This window comes from Coregonus clupeaformis, chromosome 10 (assembly GCF_020615455.1).
Source record: "Coregonus clupeaformis isolate EN_2021a chromosome 10, ASM2061545v1, whole genome shotgun sequence".
Lineage (NCBI taxonomy): Eukaryota > Metazoa > Chordata > Actinopteri > Salmoniformes > Salmonidae > Coregonus > Coregonus clupeaformis.
In genome coordinates, this window is record NC_059201.1 from 18,495,095 (window position 1) to 18,520,758 (window position 25,664).

Here is a 25,664-nt window from a genome sequence, read left to right on the forward strand (position 1 = left end):
TTTACTCCTCTCTCTCTCACCTGATCTGACAACAGAGGATATATAGACTAACATCTATCATCCACAACACTAGAACATATATCTAGAACCTGGAAACATACAGTACAACGTACCTTGTGCCTTGATCTGCAGAGCAGGCACCTAATCTAGAATCTGGAACTACAGAGTGGGGTAGGTAGGTACTGCACTTTGATTATTGAACACCCCAACAGGGGTTTGCAGTAATGCACTATTGGTTCTACTGTACTATGAATTATGAAATATTGCTAAGAGCAGAGGCAGCTACTGTGTCTAACCTAGTGTGCTTTTTATTTATTTTATGGAATTTATATAGCAGATGGCTTTGGGTGGGTGAGCACTGAACCAAAACTAGAGAGATGTGGAGGAAACAGGAAATAGAACAGAGCTCAGTTTACTGAGTCAGCCATAGTTTGACCTATACAAATATTGTTTTTTGCTATAATTATCTCAGAGTCAACTGAATGTGGGAGGAGGATTGAAGGAGGGAGAGCATGGACAGAAAGTCCATCTGAGTCTGTCATGCATCCTTCCTCTTTAAAACGTCTGCAAGCCGTCAATCCTTTGCTTTGGAAGTTCTCGAATGAAGAAGGGTGGAGAGGGAGAGGCATAGTCTTTCCTCCGTCAAATGTTTCAGTTTTAACATCTGTTGATTATCTATCAATGTTTTTCCCTGTTTACTTCACAGTGTGCTTCTTCCTGATTGGCCCCCGTCCCACCACCTTCAATAAGGGGAGAAGAGGACTGGCCCATGGGTGGTGCGCATAGGCCCAGGGGCGGGCCGTAGGAGGCTGAGGTGCGTGCCCTGTAGTGTGCCCTGTAGGAGATGGTGGTGGGGGTGGTAGTTCTGAGGGTGAGAAATGGGACCAGGGGCACGCAGCTGAGCCAGCTGATTGGAGGAGGCAGCGGCTGCCATCACCGCAGCAACAGCCAGGGGGTTGGGCAACAGTCCATGGCCCAGAGTTTTTGGAAGGTCCTTTGAGAAGGTCAAGGAAGACTGTGAGATCCAGAGAGAGAAAGTGTGAAGGTCAGAATGAGAAATGTGACAGAAGAGGCAGAGAAAGGGTATGCTGTCTATTTGACAATCCAGAGCTAAATTACTGAATCATCAATTAATTATTAAAGGCATTGAAAGTTTTACTATAGCCTACAAAAAAAGTTGGATCCTTACCACAAAGTCTGTGCGCTTCTTGTGCCGGCTGAGGAGGGGATTGGGCTTCCCAGCGACTCCATCCCGATGCCTTCGACTGGATATATGCTGGAGAACAAGAGAAGTGGAGTGTTATAGTTCAGTGATGTATCTGAATGATAAGTATAGGTGTAGAGTAACGTTGCCTCTACAGTGAGGGAAAAAAGTATTTAATCCCCTGCTGATTTTGTATGTTTGCCCACTGACAAAGAAATGATCAGTCTATAATTTTAATGGTAGGTTTATTTGAACAGTGAGAGACAGAATAACGCATGTCAGAAATGTTAGAAATTGATTTGCATTTTAATGAGGGAAATAAGTATTTTACCCCCTCTCAATCAGAAAGATTTCTGGCTCCCAGGTGTCTTTTATACAGGTAACGAGCTGAGATTAGGAGCACACTCTTAAAGGGAGTGCTCCTAATCTCAGCTTGTTACCTGTATAAAAGACACCTGTCCACAGAAGCAATCAATCAATCAGATTCCAAACTCTCCACCATGGCCAAGACCAAAGAGCTCTCCAAGGATGTCAGGGACAAGACTGTAGACCTACACAACGCTGGAATGGGCTACAAGACCATCGCCAAGCAGCTTGATGAGATGGTGACAACAGTTGGTGCGATTATTCGCAAATGGAAGAAACACAAAATAACTGTCAATCTCCCTCGGCCTGGGGAGGAATCAGCCCAGAACTACACAGGAGGATCCCGCAAGGTCCCCCTGCTCAAGAAAGCACATATACAGGGCTGTCTGAAGTTTGCCAATGAACATCTGAATGATTCAGAGGAGAACTGGGTGAAAGAGTTATGGTCAGATGAGACCAAAATCAAGCTCTTTGGTATCAACTCAACTCGCCGTGTTTGGAGGAGGAGGAATGCTGCCTATGACCGCAAGAACACCATCCCCACCGTCAAACATGGAGGTGGAAACATTATGTTTTGGGGGTGTTTTTCTGCTAAGGGGACAGGACAACTTCACCGCATCAAAGGGATGATGGATGGGGCCATGTACCGTCAAATCTTGGGTGAGAACCTTCTTCCCTCAGCCAGGGCATTGAAAATGGGTCTTGGATGGGTATTCCAGCATGACAATGACCCAAAACACACGGCCAAGGCAACAAAGGAGTGGCTCAAGAAGAAGCACATTAAGGTCCTGGAGTGGCCTAGCCAGTCTCCAGACCTTAATCCCATAGAAAATCTGTGGAGGGAGCTGAAGGTTCGAGTTGCCAAACGTCAGCCTCAAAACCTTAATGACTTGGAGAAGATCTGCAAAGAGGAGTGGGACAAAATCCCTCCTGAGATGTGTGCAAACCTGGTGGCCAACTACAAGAAACGTCTGACCTCTGTGATTGCCAACAAGGGTTTTGCCACCAAGTACTAAGTCATGTTTTGCAGAGGGGTCAAATACTTATTTCCCTCATTAAAATGCAAATCAATTTATAACATTTTTGACATGCGTTTTTCTGGATTTTTTTGTTGTTATTCTGTTATTCTGTTAAGGTTAGGATTTGGGGAGGGGAAGCTGATCCTAGATCTGTACCTAGGGGAAACTTCACTCTGGGGGCCTCCCGTGTGGCGCAGTGGTCTAAGGCACTGCATCGCAGTGCTTGAGGCGTCACTACAGACCCGGGTTCGATCCCGGGCTCGATCCCGGGCTGTGTCGCAGCCAGCCGCGACCGAGAGACCCATGAGGCAGCGCACAATTGGCCCAGCGTCGTCCGGGTTAGGGGAGGGTTTGGCCGGCCGGGATGTCCTTGTCTCATCGCGCTCTAGCGACTCCTGTGACGGGCTGAGCGCATGCACGCTGACACAGTCGCCAGTTGTACGGTGTTTCCTCTGACACATTGGCTGGCTTCCGGGTTAAGCGAGCAGTGTGTCAAGAAGCAGTGCGGCTTGGCAGGGTCGTGTTTCGGAGGACGCATGGCTCTCAACCCTCGCTTCTCCCGAGTCCATACGGCAGTTGCAGCGATGGGACAAGACTGTAACTACCAATTGGATATCACAAAAAATATATATATACAGTACCAGTCAAAAGTTTGGACACACCTACTCATTCATGTGACGCGTACTGAGTATACGAAGAGGCAGGACGCAGACGCAGAAATTAACAAGGTCAAGGTTTACTTAACAATGAGCAAGAGAAATAACAAATATAGAGTAAACGACACGAAGCTTAACAATCACACACAACATCATCCAGAACAGTCCAGGGCTAAATAGGGGTGATGAGTTGCAGGTGCGCTGGAGGTGATTAGGGTGCGTTGAGTTTCCATTCCGGTGTTGCCGAGGTGGTGCGCTCAGACCGGTGGCTCAGTAGACTGGCGAATCAGAGCGCCGGAGGGGAGCAACGGGAGGAGACGTGACAGTAGCCTCCCCGGACGCGCGGCACCAGCCGCTGGACATCGCCAGCCAGGAGGACGACCCCGAGGACGAGGAGCGGGCTGGTCAGGCCGGCGACGGTGGAAGTCCCGAATTAGGTTGGGGTCCAGAACGTCCACAGCCGGAACCCAGCTCCTCTCCTCAGGACCATACCCCTCCCAGTCCACCAGGTAATGGAGCCGTCCCCCACAGAACCTGGAGTCCAGCATGTCCCTCACTGCATAGGCTGGACTCCCGTCAATGTCCAGGTGCGGAGGAGGCGTACCCCGGGGGACGGCATCCGCCAGAGGACCAGGAACCACCGGCCTGAGGAGAGACACATGAAAAGTGGGTGAGACACGGTAGTGAGGGGGAAGGAGCAGCCGGTATGATACCTCATTTATCCGCCGGAGGACCTTAAACGGCCTCACAAACCGGGGGCTCAGTTTCTTGCAGGGCAGGCGGAGAGGGAGGTTTTTTGTGGACAGCCAGACATGATCCCCAGGCTGGAATACAGGGGCTTCACTGCGGTGGCGGTCGGCTTGATCCTTCTGGCGATGAATGGCCCTCTGGAGATGGACATGGGCGGTGTCCCAGACCTGTCCGGCCCTGTGGAACCACTTGTCGACAGCGGGCGCATCGGTCTGGCTGGGTGTCCAAGGGGCCAGGGCCGGCTGGTACCCCAGGACGCACTGGAAGGGAGTGAGCCCCGTAGAGGAGTGAACGAGGGAGTTCTGGGCATATTCTGCCCAGGGAAGAAACCTCGCCCACTCACCCTGCCGGTCCTGACAGTGGCAACGAATGGTTGGAACCAAAATATCTCAAATTTGGACTCCAGACCAAAGGACAAATATCCACCAGTCTGATGTCCATTGCTCGTGTTTCTTGGCCCAAGCAGGTCTCTTCTTATTATTGGTGTCCTTTAGTAGTGGTTTCTTTCAGCAATTCGACCATGAAAGCCTGATTCACACAGTCCCCTCTGAACAGTTTATGTTGAGATGTGTCTGTGACTTGAACTCTGTGAAGCATTTATTTGGGCTGCAATTTCTGAGGCTGGTAACTCTAATGAACTTCTCCTCTGCAGCAGAGGTAACTCTGGAACTTCCATTCCTGTGGTGGTCCTCATGAGAGTCAGTTTCATCATTGCACTTGATGGTTTTTGCGACTGCACTTTCCGAAATTTTCAGGATAGACTGACCTTCATGTCTTTAAGTAATGATGGACTGTTGTTTCTCTTTGCTTATTTGAGCTGTTCTTGCCATAATATGGACTTGGTCTTTTACCAAATAGGGCTATCTTCTGTATACCCCCCCTACCTTGTCACAATACAAATGATTGGCTCAAACGCATTAAGAAGAAAATAAATTCCACAAATTAACTTTTAACAAGGCACACCTGTTAATTGAAATGCATTCCAGGTGACTATCTCATGAAGCTGGTTGAGAGAATGCCAAGAGTGTGCAAAGCTGTTATCAAGGCAAAGGGTGGCTATTTGAAGAATCTCAAATATAAAATATATTTTGATTTGTTTAACACTTTTTTGGTTACTACATGATTCCATATGTGTTATTTCCTAGTTTGATGTCTTCACTATTATTCTACAGTGGGGAAAAAAAGTATTTAGTCAGCTACCAATTGTGCAAGTTCTCCCACTTAAAAAGATGAGAGAGGCCTGTAATTTTCATCATAGGTACACGTCAACTATGACAGACAAATTAAGATTTTTTTTCTCCAGAAAATCACATTGTAGGATTTTTTATAAATGTATTTGCTAATTATGGTGGAAAATAAGTATTTGGTCACCTACAAACAAGCAAGATTTCTGGCTCTCACAGACCTGTAACTTCTTCTTTAAGAGGCTCCTCTGTCCTCCACTCATTACCTGTATTGATGGCACCTGTTTGAACTTGTTATCAGTATAAAAGACACCTGTCCACAACCTCAAACAGTCACACTCCAAACTCCACTATGGCCAAGACCAAAGAGCTGTCAAAGGACACCAGAAACAAAATTGTAGACCTGCACCAGGCTGGGAAGACTGAATCTGCAATAGGTAAGCAGCTTGGTTTGAAGAAATCAACTGTGGGAGCAATTATTAGGAAATGGAAGACATACAAGACCACTGATAATCTCCCTCGATCTGGGGCTCCACACAAGATCTCACCCCGTGGGGTCAAAATGATCACAAGAACGGTGAGCAAAAATCCCAGAACCACACGGGGGACCTAGTGAATGACCTGCAGAAAGCTGGGACCAAAATAACAAAGCCTACCATCAGTAACACACTACGCCGCCAGGGACTCAAATCCTGCAGTGCCAGACGTGTCCCCCTGCTTAAGCCAGTACATGTCCAGGCCCGTCTGAAGTTTGCTAGAGTGCATTTGGATGATCCAGAAGAGGATTGGGAGAATGTCATATGGTCAGATGAAACCAAAATAGAACTTTTTTGGTAAAAACTCAACTCGTCGTGTTTGGAGGACAAAGAATGCTGAGTTGCATCCAAAGAACACCATACCTACTGTGAAGCATGGGGGTGGAAACATCATGCTTTGGGGCTGTTTTTCTGCAAAGGGACCAGGACGACTGATCCGTGTAAAGGAAAGAATGAATGGGGCCATGTATCGTGAGATTTTGAGTGAAAACCTCCTTCCATCAGCAAGGGCATTGAAGATGAAACATGGCTGGGTCTTTCAGCATGACAATGATCCCAAACACACCGCCCGGGCAACAAAGGAGTGGCTTCGTAAGAAGCATTTCAAGGTCCTGGAGTGGCCTAGCCAGTCTCCAGATCTCAACCCCATAGAAAATCTTTGGAGGGAGTTGAAAGTCCGTGTTGCCCAGCGACAGCCCCAAAACATCACTGCTCTAGAGGAGATCTGCATGGAGGAATGGGCCAAAATACCAGCAACAGTGTGTGAAAACCTTGTGAAGACTTACAGAAAACGTTTGACCTGTGTCATTGCCAACAAAGGGTATATAACAAAGTATTGAGAAACTTTTGTTATTGACCAAATACTTATTTTTCACCATCATTTGCAAATCAATTCATAAAAAATCCTACAACTGTCATAGTTGACGTGTACCTATGATGAAAATTACAGGCCTCTCTCATCTTTTTAAGTGGGAGAACTTGCACAATTGGTGGCTGACTAAATACTTTTTTCCCCCACTGTACAATGTAAAAAATAGTAAAAATAATGTAAAACCCTTGACTGGTAGTGTATGTATATATATATATATATATATATATATATATATAACACTCTGGAGCAGTTGTCGTGGTGGTCACTCACTCACCTGTTTGAGCTGCAGCTCAGAGTTCACCCTCACATTGCAGATCTCACAGTGGAAGGTGCGTTCCTGAGTGTTGGGGTCTGAGGTCAGCCCCCCTACCTGCTCAGGGCTGGGGTTAGGGCCCAGCCGAGGGTATGCCTTGATAGGGCCCAGCCCACTCCGTGCCTCCAGGATGGTTTTGTGTTTGGTACCTGTCACCAATGGAAAGAGTGTTTTTTTTGTACATTTTGTAAGTTAATATCCTATAGATCCCATAGTAGAGTAGTCTAAAGTAGGCCTACATTTCATGATGTTCTTGTTAATATCAAAACTTTGATATTTAATATATTTTTTGTATTAAATCAAATCAAATCAAATCAAATTGTATTGGTCAAATACACATATTTAGCAGATGTTATTGTGGGTGTAGCAAAATGCTTGTGATCCTAGCTCCAACAGTGCAGTAGTATCTAACAATTCACAACAATACACACAAATCTAAATGTAAAAGAATGGAATTAAGAAATATAGTGAGGGAAAAAAGTATTTGATCTCCTGCTGATTTTGTACGTTTGCCCATGGACAAAGAAATGATCAGTCTATAATTTTAATTGTAGGTTTATTTGAACAGTGAGAGACAGAATAACATCAAAAAAATCCAGAAAAATGTATGTCAAAAATGTTATAAATTGATTTGCATTTTAATGAAGGAAATAAGTAAAGATTTCTGGCTCCCAGGTGTCTTTTATACAGGTAACGAGCTGAGATTAGGAGCACACTCTTAAAGGGAGTGCTCCTAATCTCAGCTTGTTACCTGTATAAAAGACACCTGTCCACAGAAGCAATCAATCAATCAGATTCCAAACTCTCCACCATGGCCAAGACCAAAGAGCTCTCCAAGGATGTCAGGGACAAGACTGTAGACCTACACAACGCTGGAATGGGCTACAAGACCATCGCCAAGCAGCTTGATGAGAAGGTGACAACAGTTGGTGCGATTATTCGCAAATGGAAGAAACACAAAATAACTGTCAATCTCCCTCGGCCTGGGGAGGAATCAGCCCAGAACTACACAGGAGGATCCCGCAAGGTCCCCCTGCTCAAGAAAGCACATATACAGGGCTGTCTGAAGTTTGCCAATGAACATCTGAATGATTCAGAGGAGAACTGGGTGAAAGAGTTATGGTCAGATGAGACCAAAATCAAGCTCTTTGGTATCAACTCAACTCGCCGTGTTTGGAGGAGGAGGAATGCTGCTTATGACCCCAAGAACACCATCCCCACCGTCAAACATGGAGGTGGAAACATTATGCTTTGGGGGTGTTTTTCTGCTAAGGGGACAGGACAACTTCACCGCATCAAAGGGACGATGGACGTGGCCATGTACCGTCTAATCTTGGGTGAGAACCTCCTTCCCTCAGCCAGGGCATTGAAAATGGGTCGTGAATGGGTATTCCAGCATGACAAAACACACAGCCAAGGCAACAAAGGAGTGGCTCAAGAAGAAGCACATTAAGGTCCTGGAGTGGCCTAGCCAGTCTCCAGACCTTAATCCCATAGAAAATCTGTGGAGGGAGCTGAAGGTTCGAGTTGCCAAACGTCAGGTTCGAAACCTTAATGACTTGGAGAAGATCTGCAAAGAGGAGTGGGACAAAATCCCTCCTGAGATGTGTGCAAACCTGGTGGCCAACTACAAGAAACGTCTGACCTCTGTGATTGCCAACAAGAGTTTTGCCACCAAATACTAAGTAATGTTTTGCAGAGGGGTCAAATACTTATTTCCCTCATTAAAATGCAAATCAATTTATAACATTTTTGACATGCGTTTTTCTGGATTTTTTAGTTGTTATTCTTTCTCTCACTGTTCAAATAAACCTACCATTCAAATTATAGACTGATCATGTCTTTGTCAGTGGGCAAACGTACAAAATCAGCAGGGGATCAAATACTTTTTTCCCTCACTGTATATAAATATTAGATCAAGCAATTTCAGGGTGGCATTGATTAAAATACAGTAGAACAGAATACAGTATATACATATGAGATGAGTAAAGCAGTAAGTAAACATTATTAAAGTGACTAGTGTTCCATTATTAAAGTGGCCAGTGATTCCAAGTCTATGTATATAGGGCAGCAGCCTCTAAGGTGCAGGGTTGTGTAACCGGGTGGAAGCCGATTAGTGATGGCTTTTATATATATATATATATTTGTTTAAAAACAAAATTACTATTAAGAAATTAGGGACTGTATGATTGTAATATGGAATAAGCTACCCTGACCTTTGAACTATTGAACTATTTTTTGCCATAAATGAGATTTCACATCCGCCGACACAGGACAGGAGCGCTCGGCCACACTAGGTCACCCTGCAGCCAGGTGAGCGTTTCGTTCTTTTTTTCCCGTTCTTTTTAAGGTTGCATATTTGTATTTGTATGTTCCTTAAACAATCATTTGTTTGTGGCTATCATTGTAATTAACCTAGTCTCCAAGTTATTTGGGCGGAAGTGTCTGGTGAACAAGATCACATTGGAGTTGACCATAAAAAGATGACTAGTAGGCCTAAGTATGTTGAGTCAAAGTGTGGTGACATTGACTCGCCACTAGAGAGCTGTAGTGGCACAGGCAAAAAAAATCCGGATTATTCAGCAGTTTTGGTAGCCTATAGCCTCTGTTCATGTCTGGTCATGCAGTATAGAACCATTCCCCCTTATTTCTATTGTTCACTGTCATTTCACATTCAGTCCCTGTTCACCCCCTTCTTTCGTCTCTTTAAACATTTCTTCTTTCTCAATCTACTTAAATACTTATTCTCACCCAATTCTACTCTCCTCTTGTCATCCTCCCCTCTGCTATACTGTTTCTTTCCTGATGTACACTACAAGACCAAAAGTATGTGGACACCTGCTCTTCGAACATCTCATTCCAAATACATGGGCATTAATATGCAGTTGCCCCCCCTTTGCTGCTATAACAGCCTCCACTCTTCTGAGAAGGCTTTCCACTAGATGTTGTAACATTGCTGCGGGGACTTGCTTCCATTCAGACTCAAGAGCATTAGTGAGGTTGTGCACTGATGTAGGCGATTAGGCCTGGCTCGCAGTTGGCATTCCAATTTATCCCAAAGGTGTTCAATGGGGTTGAGATCAGGGCTCTGTGCAGGTCAGTCAAGTTCTTCCATACAAATCTCGACAAACCATTTCTGTATGGACCTCGCCTTTGTGCACAGGGGCATTGTCATGCTGAAACAGTAAAGGGCCTTCCCCAAACTGGTGCCGCAAAGTTGGAAGCACAGAATCGTCTAGAATGTCATGCTATAGTGTTAAGATTTCCCTTCACTGGAACTAAGGGGCCTAGCCCAAACCATGAAAAACAGCCCCAGACCATTATTCCTCCTCAACCAAACTTTACAGTTGGCACAATGCATTGGGGCAGGTAGCGTTCTCCTGGCATCCGCCAAACCCAGATTTGTCCGTCGGATTGCCAGATGGTGAAGCGTGATTCATCACTCCAGAGAATGTGTTTCCACTGCTCCAGAGTCCAATGGCGGCGAGCTTTACACCACTCCAGCTGACGCTTGGCATTGCGCATGGTGATCTTAGGCTTATGTGCGGCTGCTCGGCCATGGAAACCCATTTCATGAAGCTCCCGACAAACAGTTATTGTGCTGACGTTATTTCCAGAGGCAGTTTGGAAGTCGATAGTGAGTGTTGCAACCCGAGGACAGACGATTTTTACGAGCTACGCGTTTCAGCACTCGGCGGTCCTGTTCTATGAGCTTGTGTGGTTTACCACTTCGCGACTGTGCCGTTGTTGCTCCTAGATGTTTCCACTTCACAATAACAGCACTTACAGTTGACCAGGGCAGCTGAAATTTGACAAATTGACTTGTTGGAAAGGTGGCATCCTATGACGGTGCCAAGTTGAAAGTCACTGAGCTCTTCAGTACAGGTCATTCTACTTCCAACGTTTGTCTGACTGCATGGCTGTGTGCTCGATTTTATACACATGTCAGCAACGGGTGTGGCTGAAATAGCCAAATCCACTACTTTGAAGGGGTGTCCACATACTTTTGTATAGATAGTGTATCACCCTTCACCAGCACATGGTTATATTAAAAAAAAACTTGTTTTGATGTCTCACTTTGGGATATGCCTGGGCGTGTCCACAGGCTCGAAGTAACCAATCACACACCATCTGTTGGAGACAGACAGGTCAAGTGGCGAAATGAGATGAGCCCCTCTCCTCCATAAAGTGAGCCACTCGCCCGACAACTGGTCATTCTCGCCACTCCTTGCGGTCACAATAAGCTCTCTTCAGCTTTACTAAATTCCTGGTTTCCTACTTAACTGTTCTCAGACAGTGAGGTTTACAACGCCAAACGTAGAACTTCAGCTCGTGTCGATAGATGAGTACCGACCAAAAGGTTTTCGCTTCGAGTAGAATTCATTTTCTACTTGTCAGTCTCTGCCTAGCTAGCTCCACACGGCTAGTTATCGAGGCTCGGTTAGCCCTCGCCGCAAGGCTTCGGCTGCCTAAGTTAGTACACACCGTAAGTGTTTAGCTAACTTGGCTAACTAGCTGCAAAGCTAGCTAACTACACAAAGGGCTAGTTCCCGCCACAAGGCTTAAGCTAACCTGGCTAATTAGCTACAAAGCAAGCTAACCACCCTAACAAAGGGCTAGCTCTCTCCCCAAAGCTTAAGCTAACCTGGCTAGCTAGCTACAAGCCTGCCAACCACACCAGCATTACTACCTGCAACACAGTACTATTGCTAGCACTTTTCTCTCGTCTAGTTCAAACCTATGCTTACTCGTTCGTATTAACTAGACCAACTGTTAGCCTCACGGCTCTACGGACGTGGGAAAACACCTACCCAAAGTCTAGCTGCCACATGGTGCTAGCTACAGCATGCCTTAGCAGGGGTAGCTGCTAGCTAGCTAACGCACCAGTAGCCTCACGGCTGTAGTGTTCCCACACATCCCAGCTAGCTTTAGCCTCTACTAGCTAGTTAACGCCTAACTAAAGGCCAGAGCTTACACATTGTTTTTACAACAAGCAGCTCAACCCCCACTACCGACCCCAGCTGGGGCGAGGTTATGTATAGCCTCGATTCCCTCCCCTCTCTGTCTGATGATGGAGCGTTGGGGGAAGGCGAGCTAGGGGATGACAAGGACGACAACGAAATTCATCTCATGGGTCTCCTCGACTTTGAGACTAAGATGAACGGGCTCTTCCCCCCCTCTCAAGACCCAAGATTCTCCGCCCCCAAGATGGGTGAGCTGCTGAATTCTCCTCGGAGTACGGCCTCCCCAAAGTTTGCAAGCGAGCCGTGGCCAGACTTGATTTAGACTGGCAAGCTCCCTTGCGGGGCCAGGACCCTGGAAGGGACCTATATGATGGGAAAAGACTCCCATCCCGCATATCCCCCGCTAAGCAACTGCTTCCCGCAGTTCCAGATGACTTCAGAGAGGCTAGGAGCTCATGGGAAAAGCCCCTTACCAGCAATATCCTGGCTAGGGGCTTCCCGAGCAAAGACAATATGGTAGAATCTGGGTTTTGCAACCCTCTCATGGTGGAGCCATCACTGGCTGACCATCTCCACCCCACACGCTGTGCTGCTAGCACTACGGGCAATTCTGTCCCTTGAAAAACGGAGGGTTTTTCTGCCTCCATTTTCCATAAGATGTACAAAGCCTCTGCCTTATCAATCACAGCACTTAACATGACCTCTTTATTGTTGGTTTACCAGGCAAAGTTACTGGAGGATGTGGGGAAGCAACTGGATTCGGGGACCCTGAATCAGGATGCTTGGGATGAGATACTATGTGTGATTATGGATCTAAACCTCTGGGCAACAAGTAATGCCATCCAAGGCTGTGGTCGCGCCATGAGCCTAGCGGTAGTGGGAAAAAGGGCACTTTGACCTGTCCAGCTTAACATACAAAGAAAAAGCTGACCTCCTGGATGCCCATGTGACACGCAAGGAGTTGTACACCCCCACTGTCGCCGCCATGCGGCAGAAGTGTGACATGCGAAAGAAAGAAGGTGAAGCCTTCAACTTCTGTCAGCCCCGCAAACCTGGGCCCCTGTGTTTCAGTGAAAGGTAAGTGAGGGAGGCACCGCTCTCTCACTCCTGAGTGGCGCAGTGGTCTAAGGCACTGCATCGCAGTGCTAACTGTGCCACTAGAGATCCTGGTTCGAATCCAGGCTCTGTCGCAGCCGGCCGCGACCGGGAGACTCATGGGCGGCGCACAATTGGCCCAGCGTCGTCCAGGGTAGGGGAGGGAATGGCCGGCAGGGATGTAGCTCAGTTGATAGAGCATGGTGTTTGTAATGCCAGGGTTGTGGGTTCGATTCCCACGGGGGGCCAGTATAAAAATATATGTATTCACTAACTGTAAGTCGCTCTGGATAAGAGCGTCTGCTAAATGACTAAAATGTAATGTTTAGTTAATTTTATTCCGAACTCTTTTGCATTATTGTAGCCTTTTCTGAAGCCTGTCAACTATGTGTCTGTCTATCCCTGTTCTCTCCTCTCTGCACAGGCCATACAAACGCTTCACACCGCGTGGCTGCTGCCACTCTAATCTGGTGGTCCCTGCGCGCACGACCCACGTGGAGTTCCAGGTCTTCGGCAGCCTCTGGAACTGCCGTTCTGCGGCCAACAAGGCAGAGTTCATCTCAGCCTATGCTACCCTCCAGTCCCTCGACTTCTTGGTGCTGACGGAAACATGGATTACCACAGAAAACACTGCAACTCCTACTGCTCTTTCCTCGTCTGATCATGTGTTCTCGCATACCCCGAGAGCATCTGGTCAGCGCGGCGGTGGCACAGGAATCCTCATCTCTCCCAAGTGGACATTCTCTCTTTTCCCCCTGACCCATCTGTCTATCTCCTCATTTGAATTCCATGCTGTCACAGTCACTAGCCCATTCAAGCTTAACATCCTTATCATTTATCGCCCTCCAGGTTCCCTTGGAGAGTTCATCAATGAGCTTGACGCCTTGATAAGTTCATTTCCTGAGGATAGCTCACCCCTCACAGTTCTGGGTGACTTTAACCTCCCTACGTCTGCCTTTGACTCATTTCTCTCTGCCTCCTTCTTTCCACTCCTTTCCTCTTTTGACCTCACCCTCTCACCGTCCCCCCCTACTCACAAGGCAGGCAATACGCTTGACCTCATCTTTACTAGATGCTGTTCTTCTACTAATCTCACTGCAACTCCCCTCCAAGTCTCCGACCACTACTTTGTATCCTTTTCTCTCTTGCTCTCCTCCAACACTACTCACTCTGCCCCTACTCAGATGGTAATGTGCCGCCGCAACCTTCGCTCTCTCTGTCCCGCTACTCTCTCCTTTTCCATCTATCATCTCTTCCCTCTGCTAAATCCTTCTCCCTCCGATCTCCTGATTCTGCCTCCTCAACCCTCCTCTCCTCCCTTTCTGCATCTTTTGACTCTCTATGTCCCCTATCCTCCCGGCCGGCTCGGTCCTCCCCTCCTGCTCCGTGGCTTGACGACTCATTGCGAGCTCACAGAACAGGGCTCCGGGCAGCCGAGCGGAAATGGAGGAAAACTAGACTCCATGCGGACCTGTCATCTTTTCACTCCCTCCTCTCTACATCTTCTTCCTCTGTTTCTGCTGATAAAGCCACTTTCTACCACTCTAAATTTCAAGCCTCCGCCTCTAACCGTAGGAAGCTCTTTGCCACCTTCTTCTCCCTGCTGAATCCTCCGCCTCCTCCCCCTCCCTTCTCCCCCTCTGTGGATGACTTCGTCAACCATTTTGAAAAGAAGGTTGACGACATCTGATCCTCATTTATTAAGTCAAATGACACCGCTGGTCCTGCTCACACTGCCCTACCCTATGCTTTGACTTCTTTCTCCCCTCTCTCTCCAGATGAAATCTTGCGACTTGTGATGGCCGGCCGCCCAACAACCTTCCCGCTTGACCCTATCCCCTCCTCTCTTCTCCAGACCATTTCTGGAGACTTTCTCCTTTACCTCACCTCGCTCATCAACTCATCCTTGACCGCTGGCTATGTCCCTTCCGTCTTCAAGAGAGCGAGAGTTGCACCCCTCCTTAAAAACCTACACTCGATCCCTACGATGTCAAGAACTACAGACCAGAATCCCTTCTTTCTTTTCTCTCCAAAACTCTTGAGCGTGCCGTCTCTAGCCAACTCTCCTGCTATCTCTCTCAGAATTACCTTCTTGACCCAAACCAGTCAGGTTTCAAGACTGGTCATTCAACTGAGACTGCTCTTCTCTGTGTCACGTAGGCTCTCCGCACTGCTAAAGCTAACTCTCTCTCCTCTGCTCTTATCCTTCTAGACCTGTCTGCTGCCTTTGATACTGTGAACCATCAGATCCTCCTCTCCACCCTCTCCGAGTTGGGCATCTCCGGCGCTGCTCACTCTTGGATTGCGTCCTACCTGACAGGTCGCTCCTACCAGATGGCGTGGCGAGAATCTGTCTCCGCACCACGTGCTCTCACCACGTGCTCTCACCACTGGTGTCCCCCAGGGCTCAGTTCTAGGCCCTCTCCTATTCTCTCTATACACCAAGTCACTTGGCTCTGTCATATCCTCACATGGTCTCTCCTATCATTGCTACGCAGACGACACACAATTAATCTTCTGATAACCAGGTGGCGAATCGCATCTCTGCATGTCTGGCGGACATGTCAGTGTGGATGTCGGATCACCACCTCAAGCTGAACCTCGGCAAGACGGAGCTGCTCTTCCTCCCGGGGAAGGACTGCCCGCTCCATGATCTCGCCATCACAGTTGTTCTCTGCTAACATCAAAGCGGTGACCCGATCCTGCAGGTTCATGGTCTACAACATTCGCAGAGTACGACCCTACTTTATACAGAAAGCGGCACAGGTCCTAATCCAGGCACTTGTCATCTCCCGTCTGGATTACTGCAACTCGCTGTTGGCTGGGCTCCCTGCCTGTGCCATGAAACCCCTACAACTTATCTAGAACGCTGCAGCCCATCTGGTGTTCAACCTTCCCAAGTTCTCTCATGTCACCCCGCTCCTCCGCACACTCCACTGGCTTCCAGTTGAAGCTCGCATCTACTACAAAACCATGGTGCTTGCCTACGGAGCTGTGAGGGGAACGGCACCTCCTTACCTTCAGGCTCTGATCAGACCCTACACCCAAACAAGGGCACTACGTTCATCCACCTCTGGCCTGCTAGCCCCCCTACCTCTACGGAAGAACAGTTCCCGCTCAGCCCAGTCAAAGCTATTCGCTGCTCTGGCACCCCAATGGTGGAACAAGCTCCCCCACGACGCCAGGACAGCAGAGTCACTGACCACCTTCCGGAGACACTTGAAACCCTACCTCTTTAAGGAATACCTGGAATAGTATAACAGTAATCCTTCTACAAAATTTTAGCTTGCTGAAAATATAGAATTTCCTACAGGAATACTGTCGGATAATCTGTTTCACAATAGGAAATAGTTTTTCCCCCGATATGGCAATATCTACTAGGCCAGAACGCTCAATAACAACACTTTATTATATATTGCGTTATCCGTTCTCTCGATGGAATGAGCCTTACCTTTATTGTGCGCCTCTAGCTGAGAGAGGGAGTTGACGGCCACTTTGCACAGTGAGCAGTAGAGCAGTTTTTTGGCCTTGTCCTCCTCAGACTCCCCTGAAGAGGGGCTGGGGGCTGGGGACGCGGTGTCATGGGGGCCTGCCATGGGGGTGTCCACCTGGGGGGGACCAAGGGCCGGGGAGGGGGTGGAGGTGGTGGACATGGGCGTACTCAGGGGGGGCAGGGGTGGGCACACAGGGAGCCGCATGGGGGTGTCTGGGGTGTCTGGGACAGACATGGGGATGGGGCTGGGTGTCATGGGTGAGCTGTTTGAATGTGGGTCGGACAGGGCATCATCTGTGAAGAGAACAGATAGTAAATAGAAAGTTTTCAACCATATTATGTAGATCTCACCAGATAATAATACGATGAGGATGATAATGGTGGTCCTGCTCCTGCAGCACAAGTATAGTAGTTTGTCTGACCCTACTGGGTCAAAACTCTGCCCCAGGGGGCCACATCTGTCTCCCCCATCTGGAGTGAGTCGGGGTAGGGGGAGACACCTGGGTCATGTCAGGTTATTTAGGTTGGAGAGAGTGAAAAGAAGTTCAGTAGTACAGCACAGTATTTTAAATTGTACTGTAGGTTAACCACTGTGTGTAGCACAGGGTCATCTTACCTGCTAATTGAACGAAGAAATAGACAAAATACAAATTTTCTGAGCAAAAAGAGCCTTTGCCTTTGTGTAAAAACTATCAGAACAGCATCCATAGACAGAATCTGGCAGTTTTTTTCTCTCCCAGTCTTTCCCGTGTGACTGTATGTGTCAGGTGAAGCTCTCTGTGCTGTCTAATTTGTATTTATTTTTTACAGCCCTTCCTCCTCCCTCCCTCCTCAACACCCTCTTCTCCTCTCCCTCCCTCCCTCCCCACCATCCTCCTCTTCTCTGCTGGCCTATCCCAGTGAATGATGCCTGGGAAGCTGATCCTTGTCTATTCTGTTTCACCCCTGACCTATGACTAAACAGCTGTCCTTTACACGCACACTGTCCCTGACCGAAACATGTGTGTGTGTTTAGGTTTATCTCTGTGTGGGTTCAGCATGTGTGCGTGTGTGCGTGTGTGTGTGTGTGTGTGTATGTATGTGTGTGCGTGTGTGTCTGTCTGTCTGTGTGTGTGTGTGTGTGCGTGTGTGTGCATGCGCAATATAGAGCACAGGTGGTGCTTACCCTGTTTGCTGGTGTCAGGGTCTGGGCTGGATGGTGAGGGGCCTGGTGGAGAGGGGGAGGCAGTGGGGGGAGCGGCCGGCTTATCACCTTCCTTGGGGCGAGTCTTGGAGGTCTCGATGCCCTTTACCCTCCGAGCGTGCCGGTTCCCCTTATAGTGGGCCTCTGCCTGGCTCTGAGAAGAGAACAAGGGGGAGGAGAGGGCATGATATGTCACATCATAATCCACATAGGTACTAATATTCATACACTTCATAGCAAATTCATATACTGTAGCTGAGAAGCTTGTACTTCCCTCTCTGATACTGAGGCCAAATACCTGAGCAACATGCTAATCTGATATATGTGTATATTGGGGGGAAATGATACCAATCTGTAGCAGGTGACATAATTCGCTCACCACAATAGCAGCCCTAGCATGGCCATGGGACACCACTCACACCCTTGCTGTCATATTTTCACACTGCGGTTGTGTCCTAAGCCCTATTTTCCTGTTTAGTACAATATCTGTCATCCACAGGCTTATCTATTGAGACCCAGTGAGGTCAGTGGAGTGAACTCTAGCCACTGTGTTGACTGGACATCTCTCAGTAGACGGCTTTAGGCTGTCACATGAGCCCTCTGCTGTCCCTGCTCGGTACCTGCCTGTCCTTGTTCTGTACCTGCCTGTCCCTGTGGCTGGCTGGCTGGAGCACTCTTCAGCAGTTCAGCAAATAAATTATGCATTAATCTCTCATAAATGTATCACTGAGATCCCCAATGTCTGCCGCTGTCATTAGAGCTGAGGGTTTTATAACTGTCCTCCCTCAACACAAAATAGCAGCTGAGCAGCACACACTCTGTAGTTTGTTGTCAATGTGAGAACTATTTTAATATTCTGTAAAGCAAATGTACAATCAATGTGTTAGATTAAAATGTTATAAAGGGTCAATCTGCAGTTGCTACATCCATTTTTTGAAATATAAATTAAGATATGTACCCATTGGTTCTTGAAGAATATAACTTATAAATGCCTCATGAGTTTAGTTCAACTGTCATACCCCATCAGAACCCAAAATATAAACTTGTTTTACTCCAATGTTTGTAAATGTAAAAAAAAAAACACTATATACCCTCAAAACATGGTTAAACTATAATTTTTTATATCATGGATGGTCATTCCTTGCATCCATAGCTCTGTCTATGAATTTGAGAGTGGTTACATTTCTCCAGCCCCATCCCTCCACTTTTTACCAAAATAGAGGTGAGAATAATTATTTGTTATTGTTTCAACTGCTGATTGCCACTTTAAGAATGTTGTTGTTTTTTACCAAACTTTTCAACCTTGTCTAAGAGCATTTTGTATTATTCTGTACATAAATCCGAGACACTCCGTTTAGTATGATATGTTACGTTTGCTATAGTTACATAAGACAGATGGTTACTTAAGGCAAAAACGAAAGGAGGGTGGTTGGTTAGGGTGGCTGGGTGAGTGTATAACGCAAATTAGCAACCTTTTCAGCTTTTCAACTACTTACTACTTTCCAACTACTTACTACTTTTTAGCTACTTTGCAACTACTAGCATATTAGCTAACCCTAACCCTAACCCTTTTGGCTAACCCTAACCCTAACCTTAATCCTTTAACCTAACTCCTAAACTTAACCCTAACTCCTAGCCTAGCTAACGTTAGCGAGTTAGCTAACGTTAGCCACCTAGCTAGAAGTCATAACATATTATACGTTTTGCAAATTCGTAACATATTGTATGGTTTGCAAATTCGTAACATATTGTAAATTTGGAAATTCGTAACATATCATCCGAAATGGGTGCTGGACATCCAGTCATTCTTTAAGCATTCTAGAATATTCCAGATAATTTACAGATGTGGGATCTTAATTTGATCGCCCTGTTGCAGTAGAACTTTCCTAAAATTCATATTATTTTGACTTGTAGTGTATTAGGTTTAAAAAGGCTTCTGAAGTTTGTAATTTCCACTTTTAAATTTCAGACTTGATTTTATCTTATACAAAATGTATCAACCAATAATCCATATAATAATTCACATTTCGTACTGCTGCAGGATTATTTTCCAGCTGTAGCAAACTAGCTCATATTAAGATCCTAAATCTGTATAGTTCTATAATGTTCAGGATTCCTCTACTCTAGTCTGTCTGTACAGAGGAGGATTATAGAATGTTCTGATGGTTCCTCTGCTGTAAATGACTAATTACTGAACTGAGCCTGTGATGATTATCGAGTGGTGGGATTATCTCAAATAGACCCTGGGGTGTGAGGAAACCCTGACAGCTGCAACTACACTACTGCTGCTCAAGGATGAATAAGGAATGCAAGTGGCAAGAGTGTCATCAAGGGAGGGTGTGTGTCACTGGCGTATTGGACACCACCGCAGCCCCCGGAAGATGGGGGGGCCCATGAGATCTGGGGGCCCATGCGCCTGTCATCTATGTCTTTTTTAAAATATATAAATCATTTTGACAGTAACCCTCCAAAAAGTAATTAATAAACCTTTTTAATTTCCATATGTACTAGGAAGCTAAGAGTTTGTTTCTTGGGCTTCAGGAACGTGACTGAAAAAGTGCCTCAGGTGTTGAAAAAGAAAAGACTTAACAGTTCAATGAGTGGAGCTTAGGTGTTCAAAAGCCTATATCAGACCGAGAGACTAATGCTTCTTAGGGAGTTCTTTCTTTTTTAGTTTTAGTTTAGAAACCGATCAGTTACAGGGATGATAAAAACAGCTTGATTGCCGTAGCAACATCAGGGAAACTGGGCAGAAGGGAATGGTGCTTCAAATACAGCAGTTCTGCTACATCTTTAATTGAGCCTCTCATTCTGCCAGCCGCAACATGTTATGGAAAGAGATTAACTGTATAGGAAGCTCTGGGGACATGTCGTCTGGATACTGGACAGACAATAAATTGGCAGATACAAACAGGTTATCATCTTTAGCGGACAACAGTTCTTGAGGGCTTAAACAAAAAAAGTGGTTTGTGATTTCGTTCATACTGGTGAACCGGCGTTTGAGTTGTGTGGTTGCAATATCAACAGTCTCTTATCTCTGGTATTGATGTTTACATTTTAAATTTGAAAATGTGTTGTATAACTAGATTTACACTTTTTGTAGTCAATTCTTTTTTCACAGGTGGTAGCTAGCTAGCTCTATAGCAAAGATCCAGTGAGAGATTGTAGTATCTGAACCGTTTATAATTTTGGCTGACGTTTGCAAATGGTGTGTTAGATGAACTTTACTCTGCCTTGCTGAAACATCTGGAAAGCATCACTATAGGGGCCCCTGAAACAGAGGAGACTTGGATATGTGGAAGCCAGGGATTGGTCTATTCAAAACACCCATCTTATGTTACATAGGATATATACCAGGTTTTCAACAAAGGACGGGGAGAATAATCATATTTGAGATTGGGTTAGTTGTTCTCCAGATTCTGCAGAAATCTGTAAATTGACGCTGAAATCTTTTGATATAATAAACCTTTATAATCAAAGTACAGTGTCAGCGGATTCCTTGTCAACACAGCATATCAGCATCGTTGTTCGGCCACCACAAGATCCACTGCCATTTTGTACAACATGGGCCTGGTTGGTACGTATGTAAGGATATATATTTTATCTAGTGAGGAATTCTCAATGAAATACAGTGATGTATTTCTTCAAACATGATGTGAACATTTGTTTTGGTCCCTAAGCTCGTTAGCCCACCTCTCAACAGAAACGAATTACAATATAGTTTGACTTCCCAAACAACTGTGTCCTCATGAAGTTAAACATTTAGTGTCCCCTTATGGGGATTGGGCAAGCCTTTTCTGGGTCATGCAGGTACAGTGCCTTGCAAAAGTATTAATCCCCCTTGGCGTTTTTCCTATTTTGTTGCATTACAACCTGTAATTTAAATGGATTTTTATTTGGATTTCATGTAATGGACATACACAAAAAAAATCAAAAAAATAAATAACGGAAAAGTGGTGCATGCATATGTATTCACCCCCTTTGCTATGAAGCCCCTAAATAAGATCTGGTGAAACCAATTACCTTCAGAAGTCACATAATTAGTTAAATATAGTCCACCTGTGTGCAATCTAAGTGTCACATGATATGTCACGTGATCTCAGTATATATACACATGTTCTGAAAGGCCCCAGAGTCTGCAACACCACTAAGCAAGGGGCACCACCAAGCAAGCGGCACCATGAAGACCAAGGAGCTCTCCAAACAGGTCAGGGACAAAGTTGTGGAGAAGTACAGATCAGGGTTGGGTTATAAAAAAAGATCCGAAACTTTGAACATCCCACGGAGCACCATTAAATCCATTATTAAAAAATGGAAAGAATATGGCACCACAACAAACCTGCCAAGAGAGGGCCGCCCACCAAAACTCACGGACCAGGCAAGGAGGGCATTAATCAGAGAGGCAACAAAGAGACCAAAGATAACCGTGAAGGAGCTGCAAAGCTCCACAGCTGAGATTGGAGTATCTGTCCATAGGACCACTTTAAGCCGTACACTCCACAGAGCTGGGCTTTACGGGAGAGTGGCCAGAAAAAAGCCATTGCTTAAAGAAAAAAATAAGCAAACACTTTTGGTGTTCGCCAAAAGGCCGACCAAGCAAGCGTCACCATGAAGACCAAGGAGCTCTCCAAACAGGTCAGGGACAAAGTTGTGGAGAGAAGTAGGTCTGCTAAATGACTAAAATGTAAACGTAAGTACAGATCAGGGTTAGGTTATAAAAAAATATCAGAAACTTTGAACATCCCACAGAGCACCATTAAATCCATTATTTAAAAAATTGAAAGAATATGGCACCACAACAAATCTGCCAAGAGAGGGCCGCCCACCAAAACTCACTGACTTTAAAAAAAGGAAATGTATATGTATGTGTATATATGTATGTATGTATGTATGTATGTGTATATTCAGTGGGGAGAACAAGTATTGGATACACTGCCGATTTTGCAGGTTTTCCTACTTACAAAGCATGTAGAGGTCTGTAATTTTTATCATAGGTACACTTCAACTGTGAGAGACGGAATCTAAAACAAAAATCCAGAAAATCACATTTGTATGATTTTTAAGTAATTCATTTGCATTTTATTGCATGACATAAGTATTTGATACATCAGAAAAGCAGAACTTCATATTAGGTACAGAAACCTTTGTTTGCAATTACAGAGATCATACTTTTCCTGTAGGTCTTGACCAGGTTTGCACACACTGCAGCAGGGATTTTGGCCCACTCCTCCATACAGACCTTCTCCAGATCCTTCAGGTTTCGGGGCTGTCGCTGGGCAATACAGACTTTCAGCTCCCTCCGAAAAATGTTCTATTGGGTTCAGGTCTGGAGACTGGCTAGGCCACTCCAGGACCTTGAGATGCTTCTTACGGAGCCACTCCTTAGTTTCCCTGGCTGTGTGTTTCGGGTCGTTGTCATGCTGGAGGACCCAGCCACGACCCATCTTCAATGCTCTTACTGAGGGAAGGAGGTTGTTGGCCAAGATCTTGCGATACATGGCCCCATCCATCCTCCCCTCAATACGGTGCAGTCGTCCTGCCAGAGCAGCGAATAGTTTTGACTGGGCTGAGTGGGAACTGTGCTTCCGCAGAGGTAGGGGAGCCAGCAGGCCAGAGGTGGATGAACGCAATGCCCTAGTTTGGGTATAGGGACTGATCAGAGCCTGAAGGTACGGAGGTGCCGTTCCCCTCACAGCTCCGTAGGCAAGCACCATGGTCTTGTAGCAGATGCGAGCTTCAACTGGAAGCCAGTGGAGTGTGCGGAGGAGCGGGGTGATGTGAGAGAACTTGGGAAGGTTGAACACCAGACGGGCTGCGGCATTCTGGATGAGTTGTATGGGTTTAATGGCACAGGCAGGGAGCCCAGCCAACAGCGAGTTGCAGTAATCCAGACGGGAGATGACAAGTGCCTGGATTAGGACCTGTGCCGCTTCCTGTGTAAGGCAGGGCCGTACTCTCCGAATGTTGTAGAGCATGAACCTACAGGATCGGGTCACCGCCTTGATGTTAGCGGAGAACGACAGGGTGTTGTCCAGGGTCACGCCAAGCCTCTTCGCACTCTGGGAGGAGGACACAACGGAGTTGTCAACCGTGATGGCGAGATCATGGAACGGGCAGTCCTTCCCCGGGAGGAAGAGCAGCTCCGTCTTGCCAAGGTTCAGCTTGAGGTGGTGATCCATCATCCATACTGATATGTCTGCCAGACATGCAGAGATGCGATTCGCCACCTGGTTATCAGAAGGGGGAAAGGAGAAGATTAGTTGCGTGTCGTCTGCGTAGCAATGATAGGAGAGGCCATGTGAGGATATGACAGAGCCAAGTGACTTGGTGTATAGCGAGAATAGGAGAGGGCCTAGAACTGAGCCCTGGGGGACACCAGTGGTGAGAGCACGTAGTGCGGAGACAGATTCTCGCCACGCCACTTGGTAGGAGCGACCGGTCACGTAGGACGCAATCCAAGAGTGAGCCGCGCCGGAGATGCCCAGCTCGGAGAGGGTGGAGAGGAGGATCTGATGGTTCACAGTATCAAAGGCAGCAGACAGGTCTAGAAGAACAAGAGCAGAGGAGAGAGAGTTAGCTTTAGCAGTGCGGAGAGCCTCCGTGACACAGAGAAGAGCAGTCTCAGTTGAATGACCAGTCTTGAAACCTGACTGGTTTGGATGAAGAAGGTAATTCTGAGAGAGATAGCAAGAGAGTTGGCTAAAGACGGCACGCTCAATAGTTTTGGAGAGAAAAGAAAGAAGGGATACTGGTCTGTAGTTGTTGACATCAGAGGGATCGAGTGTTGGTTTTTTGAGAAGGGGTGCAACTCTCGCTCTCTTGAAGACGGAAGGGACATAGCCAGCGGTCAAGGATGAGTTGATCAGCGATGTGAGGTAAGGGAGAAGGTCACCGGAGATGGTCTGGAGAAGAGAGGAGGGGATAGGGTCAAGCGGGCAGGTTGTTGGGCGGCCGGCTGTCACAAGTCGCAAGATTTTATCTGGAGAGAGAGGGGAGAAAGAAGTCAAAGCATAGGGTAGGGCAGTGTGAGCAGGACCAGCAGTGTCATTTGACTTAACAAACAAGGATCGGATGTCGTCAACCTTCTTTTCAAAATGGTTGACGAAGTCATCCACAGAGAGGGAGGATGGGGGGGAGGGGGAGGAGGATTCAGCAGGGAGGAGAAGGTGGCAAAGAGCTTCCTACGGTTAGAGGCAGATGCTTGGAATTTAGAGTGGTAGAAAGTGGCCTTAGCAGCAGAAACAGATGAAGAAAATGTAGAGAGGAGGGAGTGAAAAGATGCCAGGTCCGCAGGGAGTCTAGTTTTCCTCCATTTCCGCTCGGCTGCCCGGAGCCCTGTTCTGCGAGCTCGCAATGAGTCATCAAGCCACGGAGCTGGGGGGGAGGACCGAGCCGGCCGGGAGGATAGGGGACATAGAGAGTCAAAGAATGCAGAAAGGGAGGAGAGGAGGGTTGAGGAGGCAGAATCAGGAGATTGGAGGGAGAAGGATTGAGCAGATGGAAGAGATGATAGTATGGAAGAGGAGAGAGTAACGGGAGAGAGAGAGCGAAGGTTGCGACGGTGCATTACCATCTGAGTAGGGGCAGAGTGAGTAGTGTTGGAGGAGAGCGAGAGAGAAAAGGATACAAAGTAGTGGTCGGAGACATGGAGGGGAGTTGCAGTGAGATTAGTAGAAGAACAGCATCTAGTAAAGATGAGGTCAAGCGTATTGCCTGCCTTGTGAGTAGGGGGGGACGGTGAGAGGGTGAGGTCAAAAGAGGAGAGGAGTGGAAAGAAGGAGGCAGAGAGAAATTAGACAAAGGTAGACGTAGGGAGGTTGAAGTCCCCCAAAACTGTGAGGGGTGACCCATCCTCAGGAAAGGAACTTATCAAGGCGTCAAGCTCATTGATGAACTCTCCAAGGGAACCTGGAGGGCGATAAATGACAAGGATATTAAGCTTAAATGGGGTAGTGACTGTGACAGCATGGAATTCAAATGAGGAGATAGACAGATGGGTCAGGGGAAAAATAAAGGATGTCCACTTGGGA

The 25,664-nt window shown here is 46.8% G+C and overlaps 1 protein-coding gene across 2 annotated transcripts in view; it reads right to left on the bottom strand.

Moving 5' to 3' along the window:
- Window positions 1–396: 396 nt before the first annotated feature.
- The window catches only part of LOC121575264 (zinc finger protein 385A-like), a 93,060-nt gene continuing 67,792 nt past the window's right edge, over window positions 397–25,664 (bottom strand). For both annotated transcript variants that reach the window (XM_045223254.1, XM_045223255.1), the window contains exons 4-8: window positions 17,617–17,788; window positions 16,410–16,745; window positions 6,861–7,048; window positions 1,190–1,276; window positions 397–1,015 (exon numbers count right to left, since the gene is read on the bottom strand). In XM_045223254.1, the coding sequence (XP_045079189.1) occupies window positions 743–1,015; window positions 1,190–1,276; window positions 6,861–7,048; window positions 16,410–16,745; window positions 17,617–17,788 (1,056 nt within the window). In that variant the 3' untranslated portion in view covers window positions 397–742. The remainder of the gene's footprint in view (window positions 1,016–1,189; window positions 1,277–6,860; window positions 7,049–16,409; window positions 16,746–17,616; window positions 17,789–25,664) is intronic.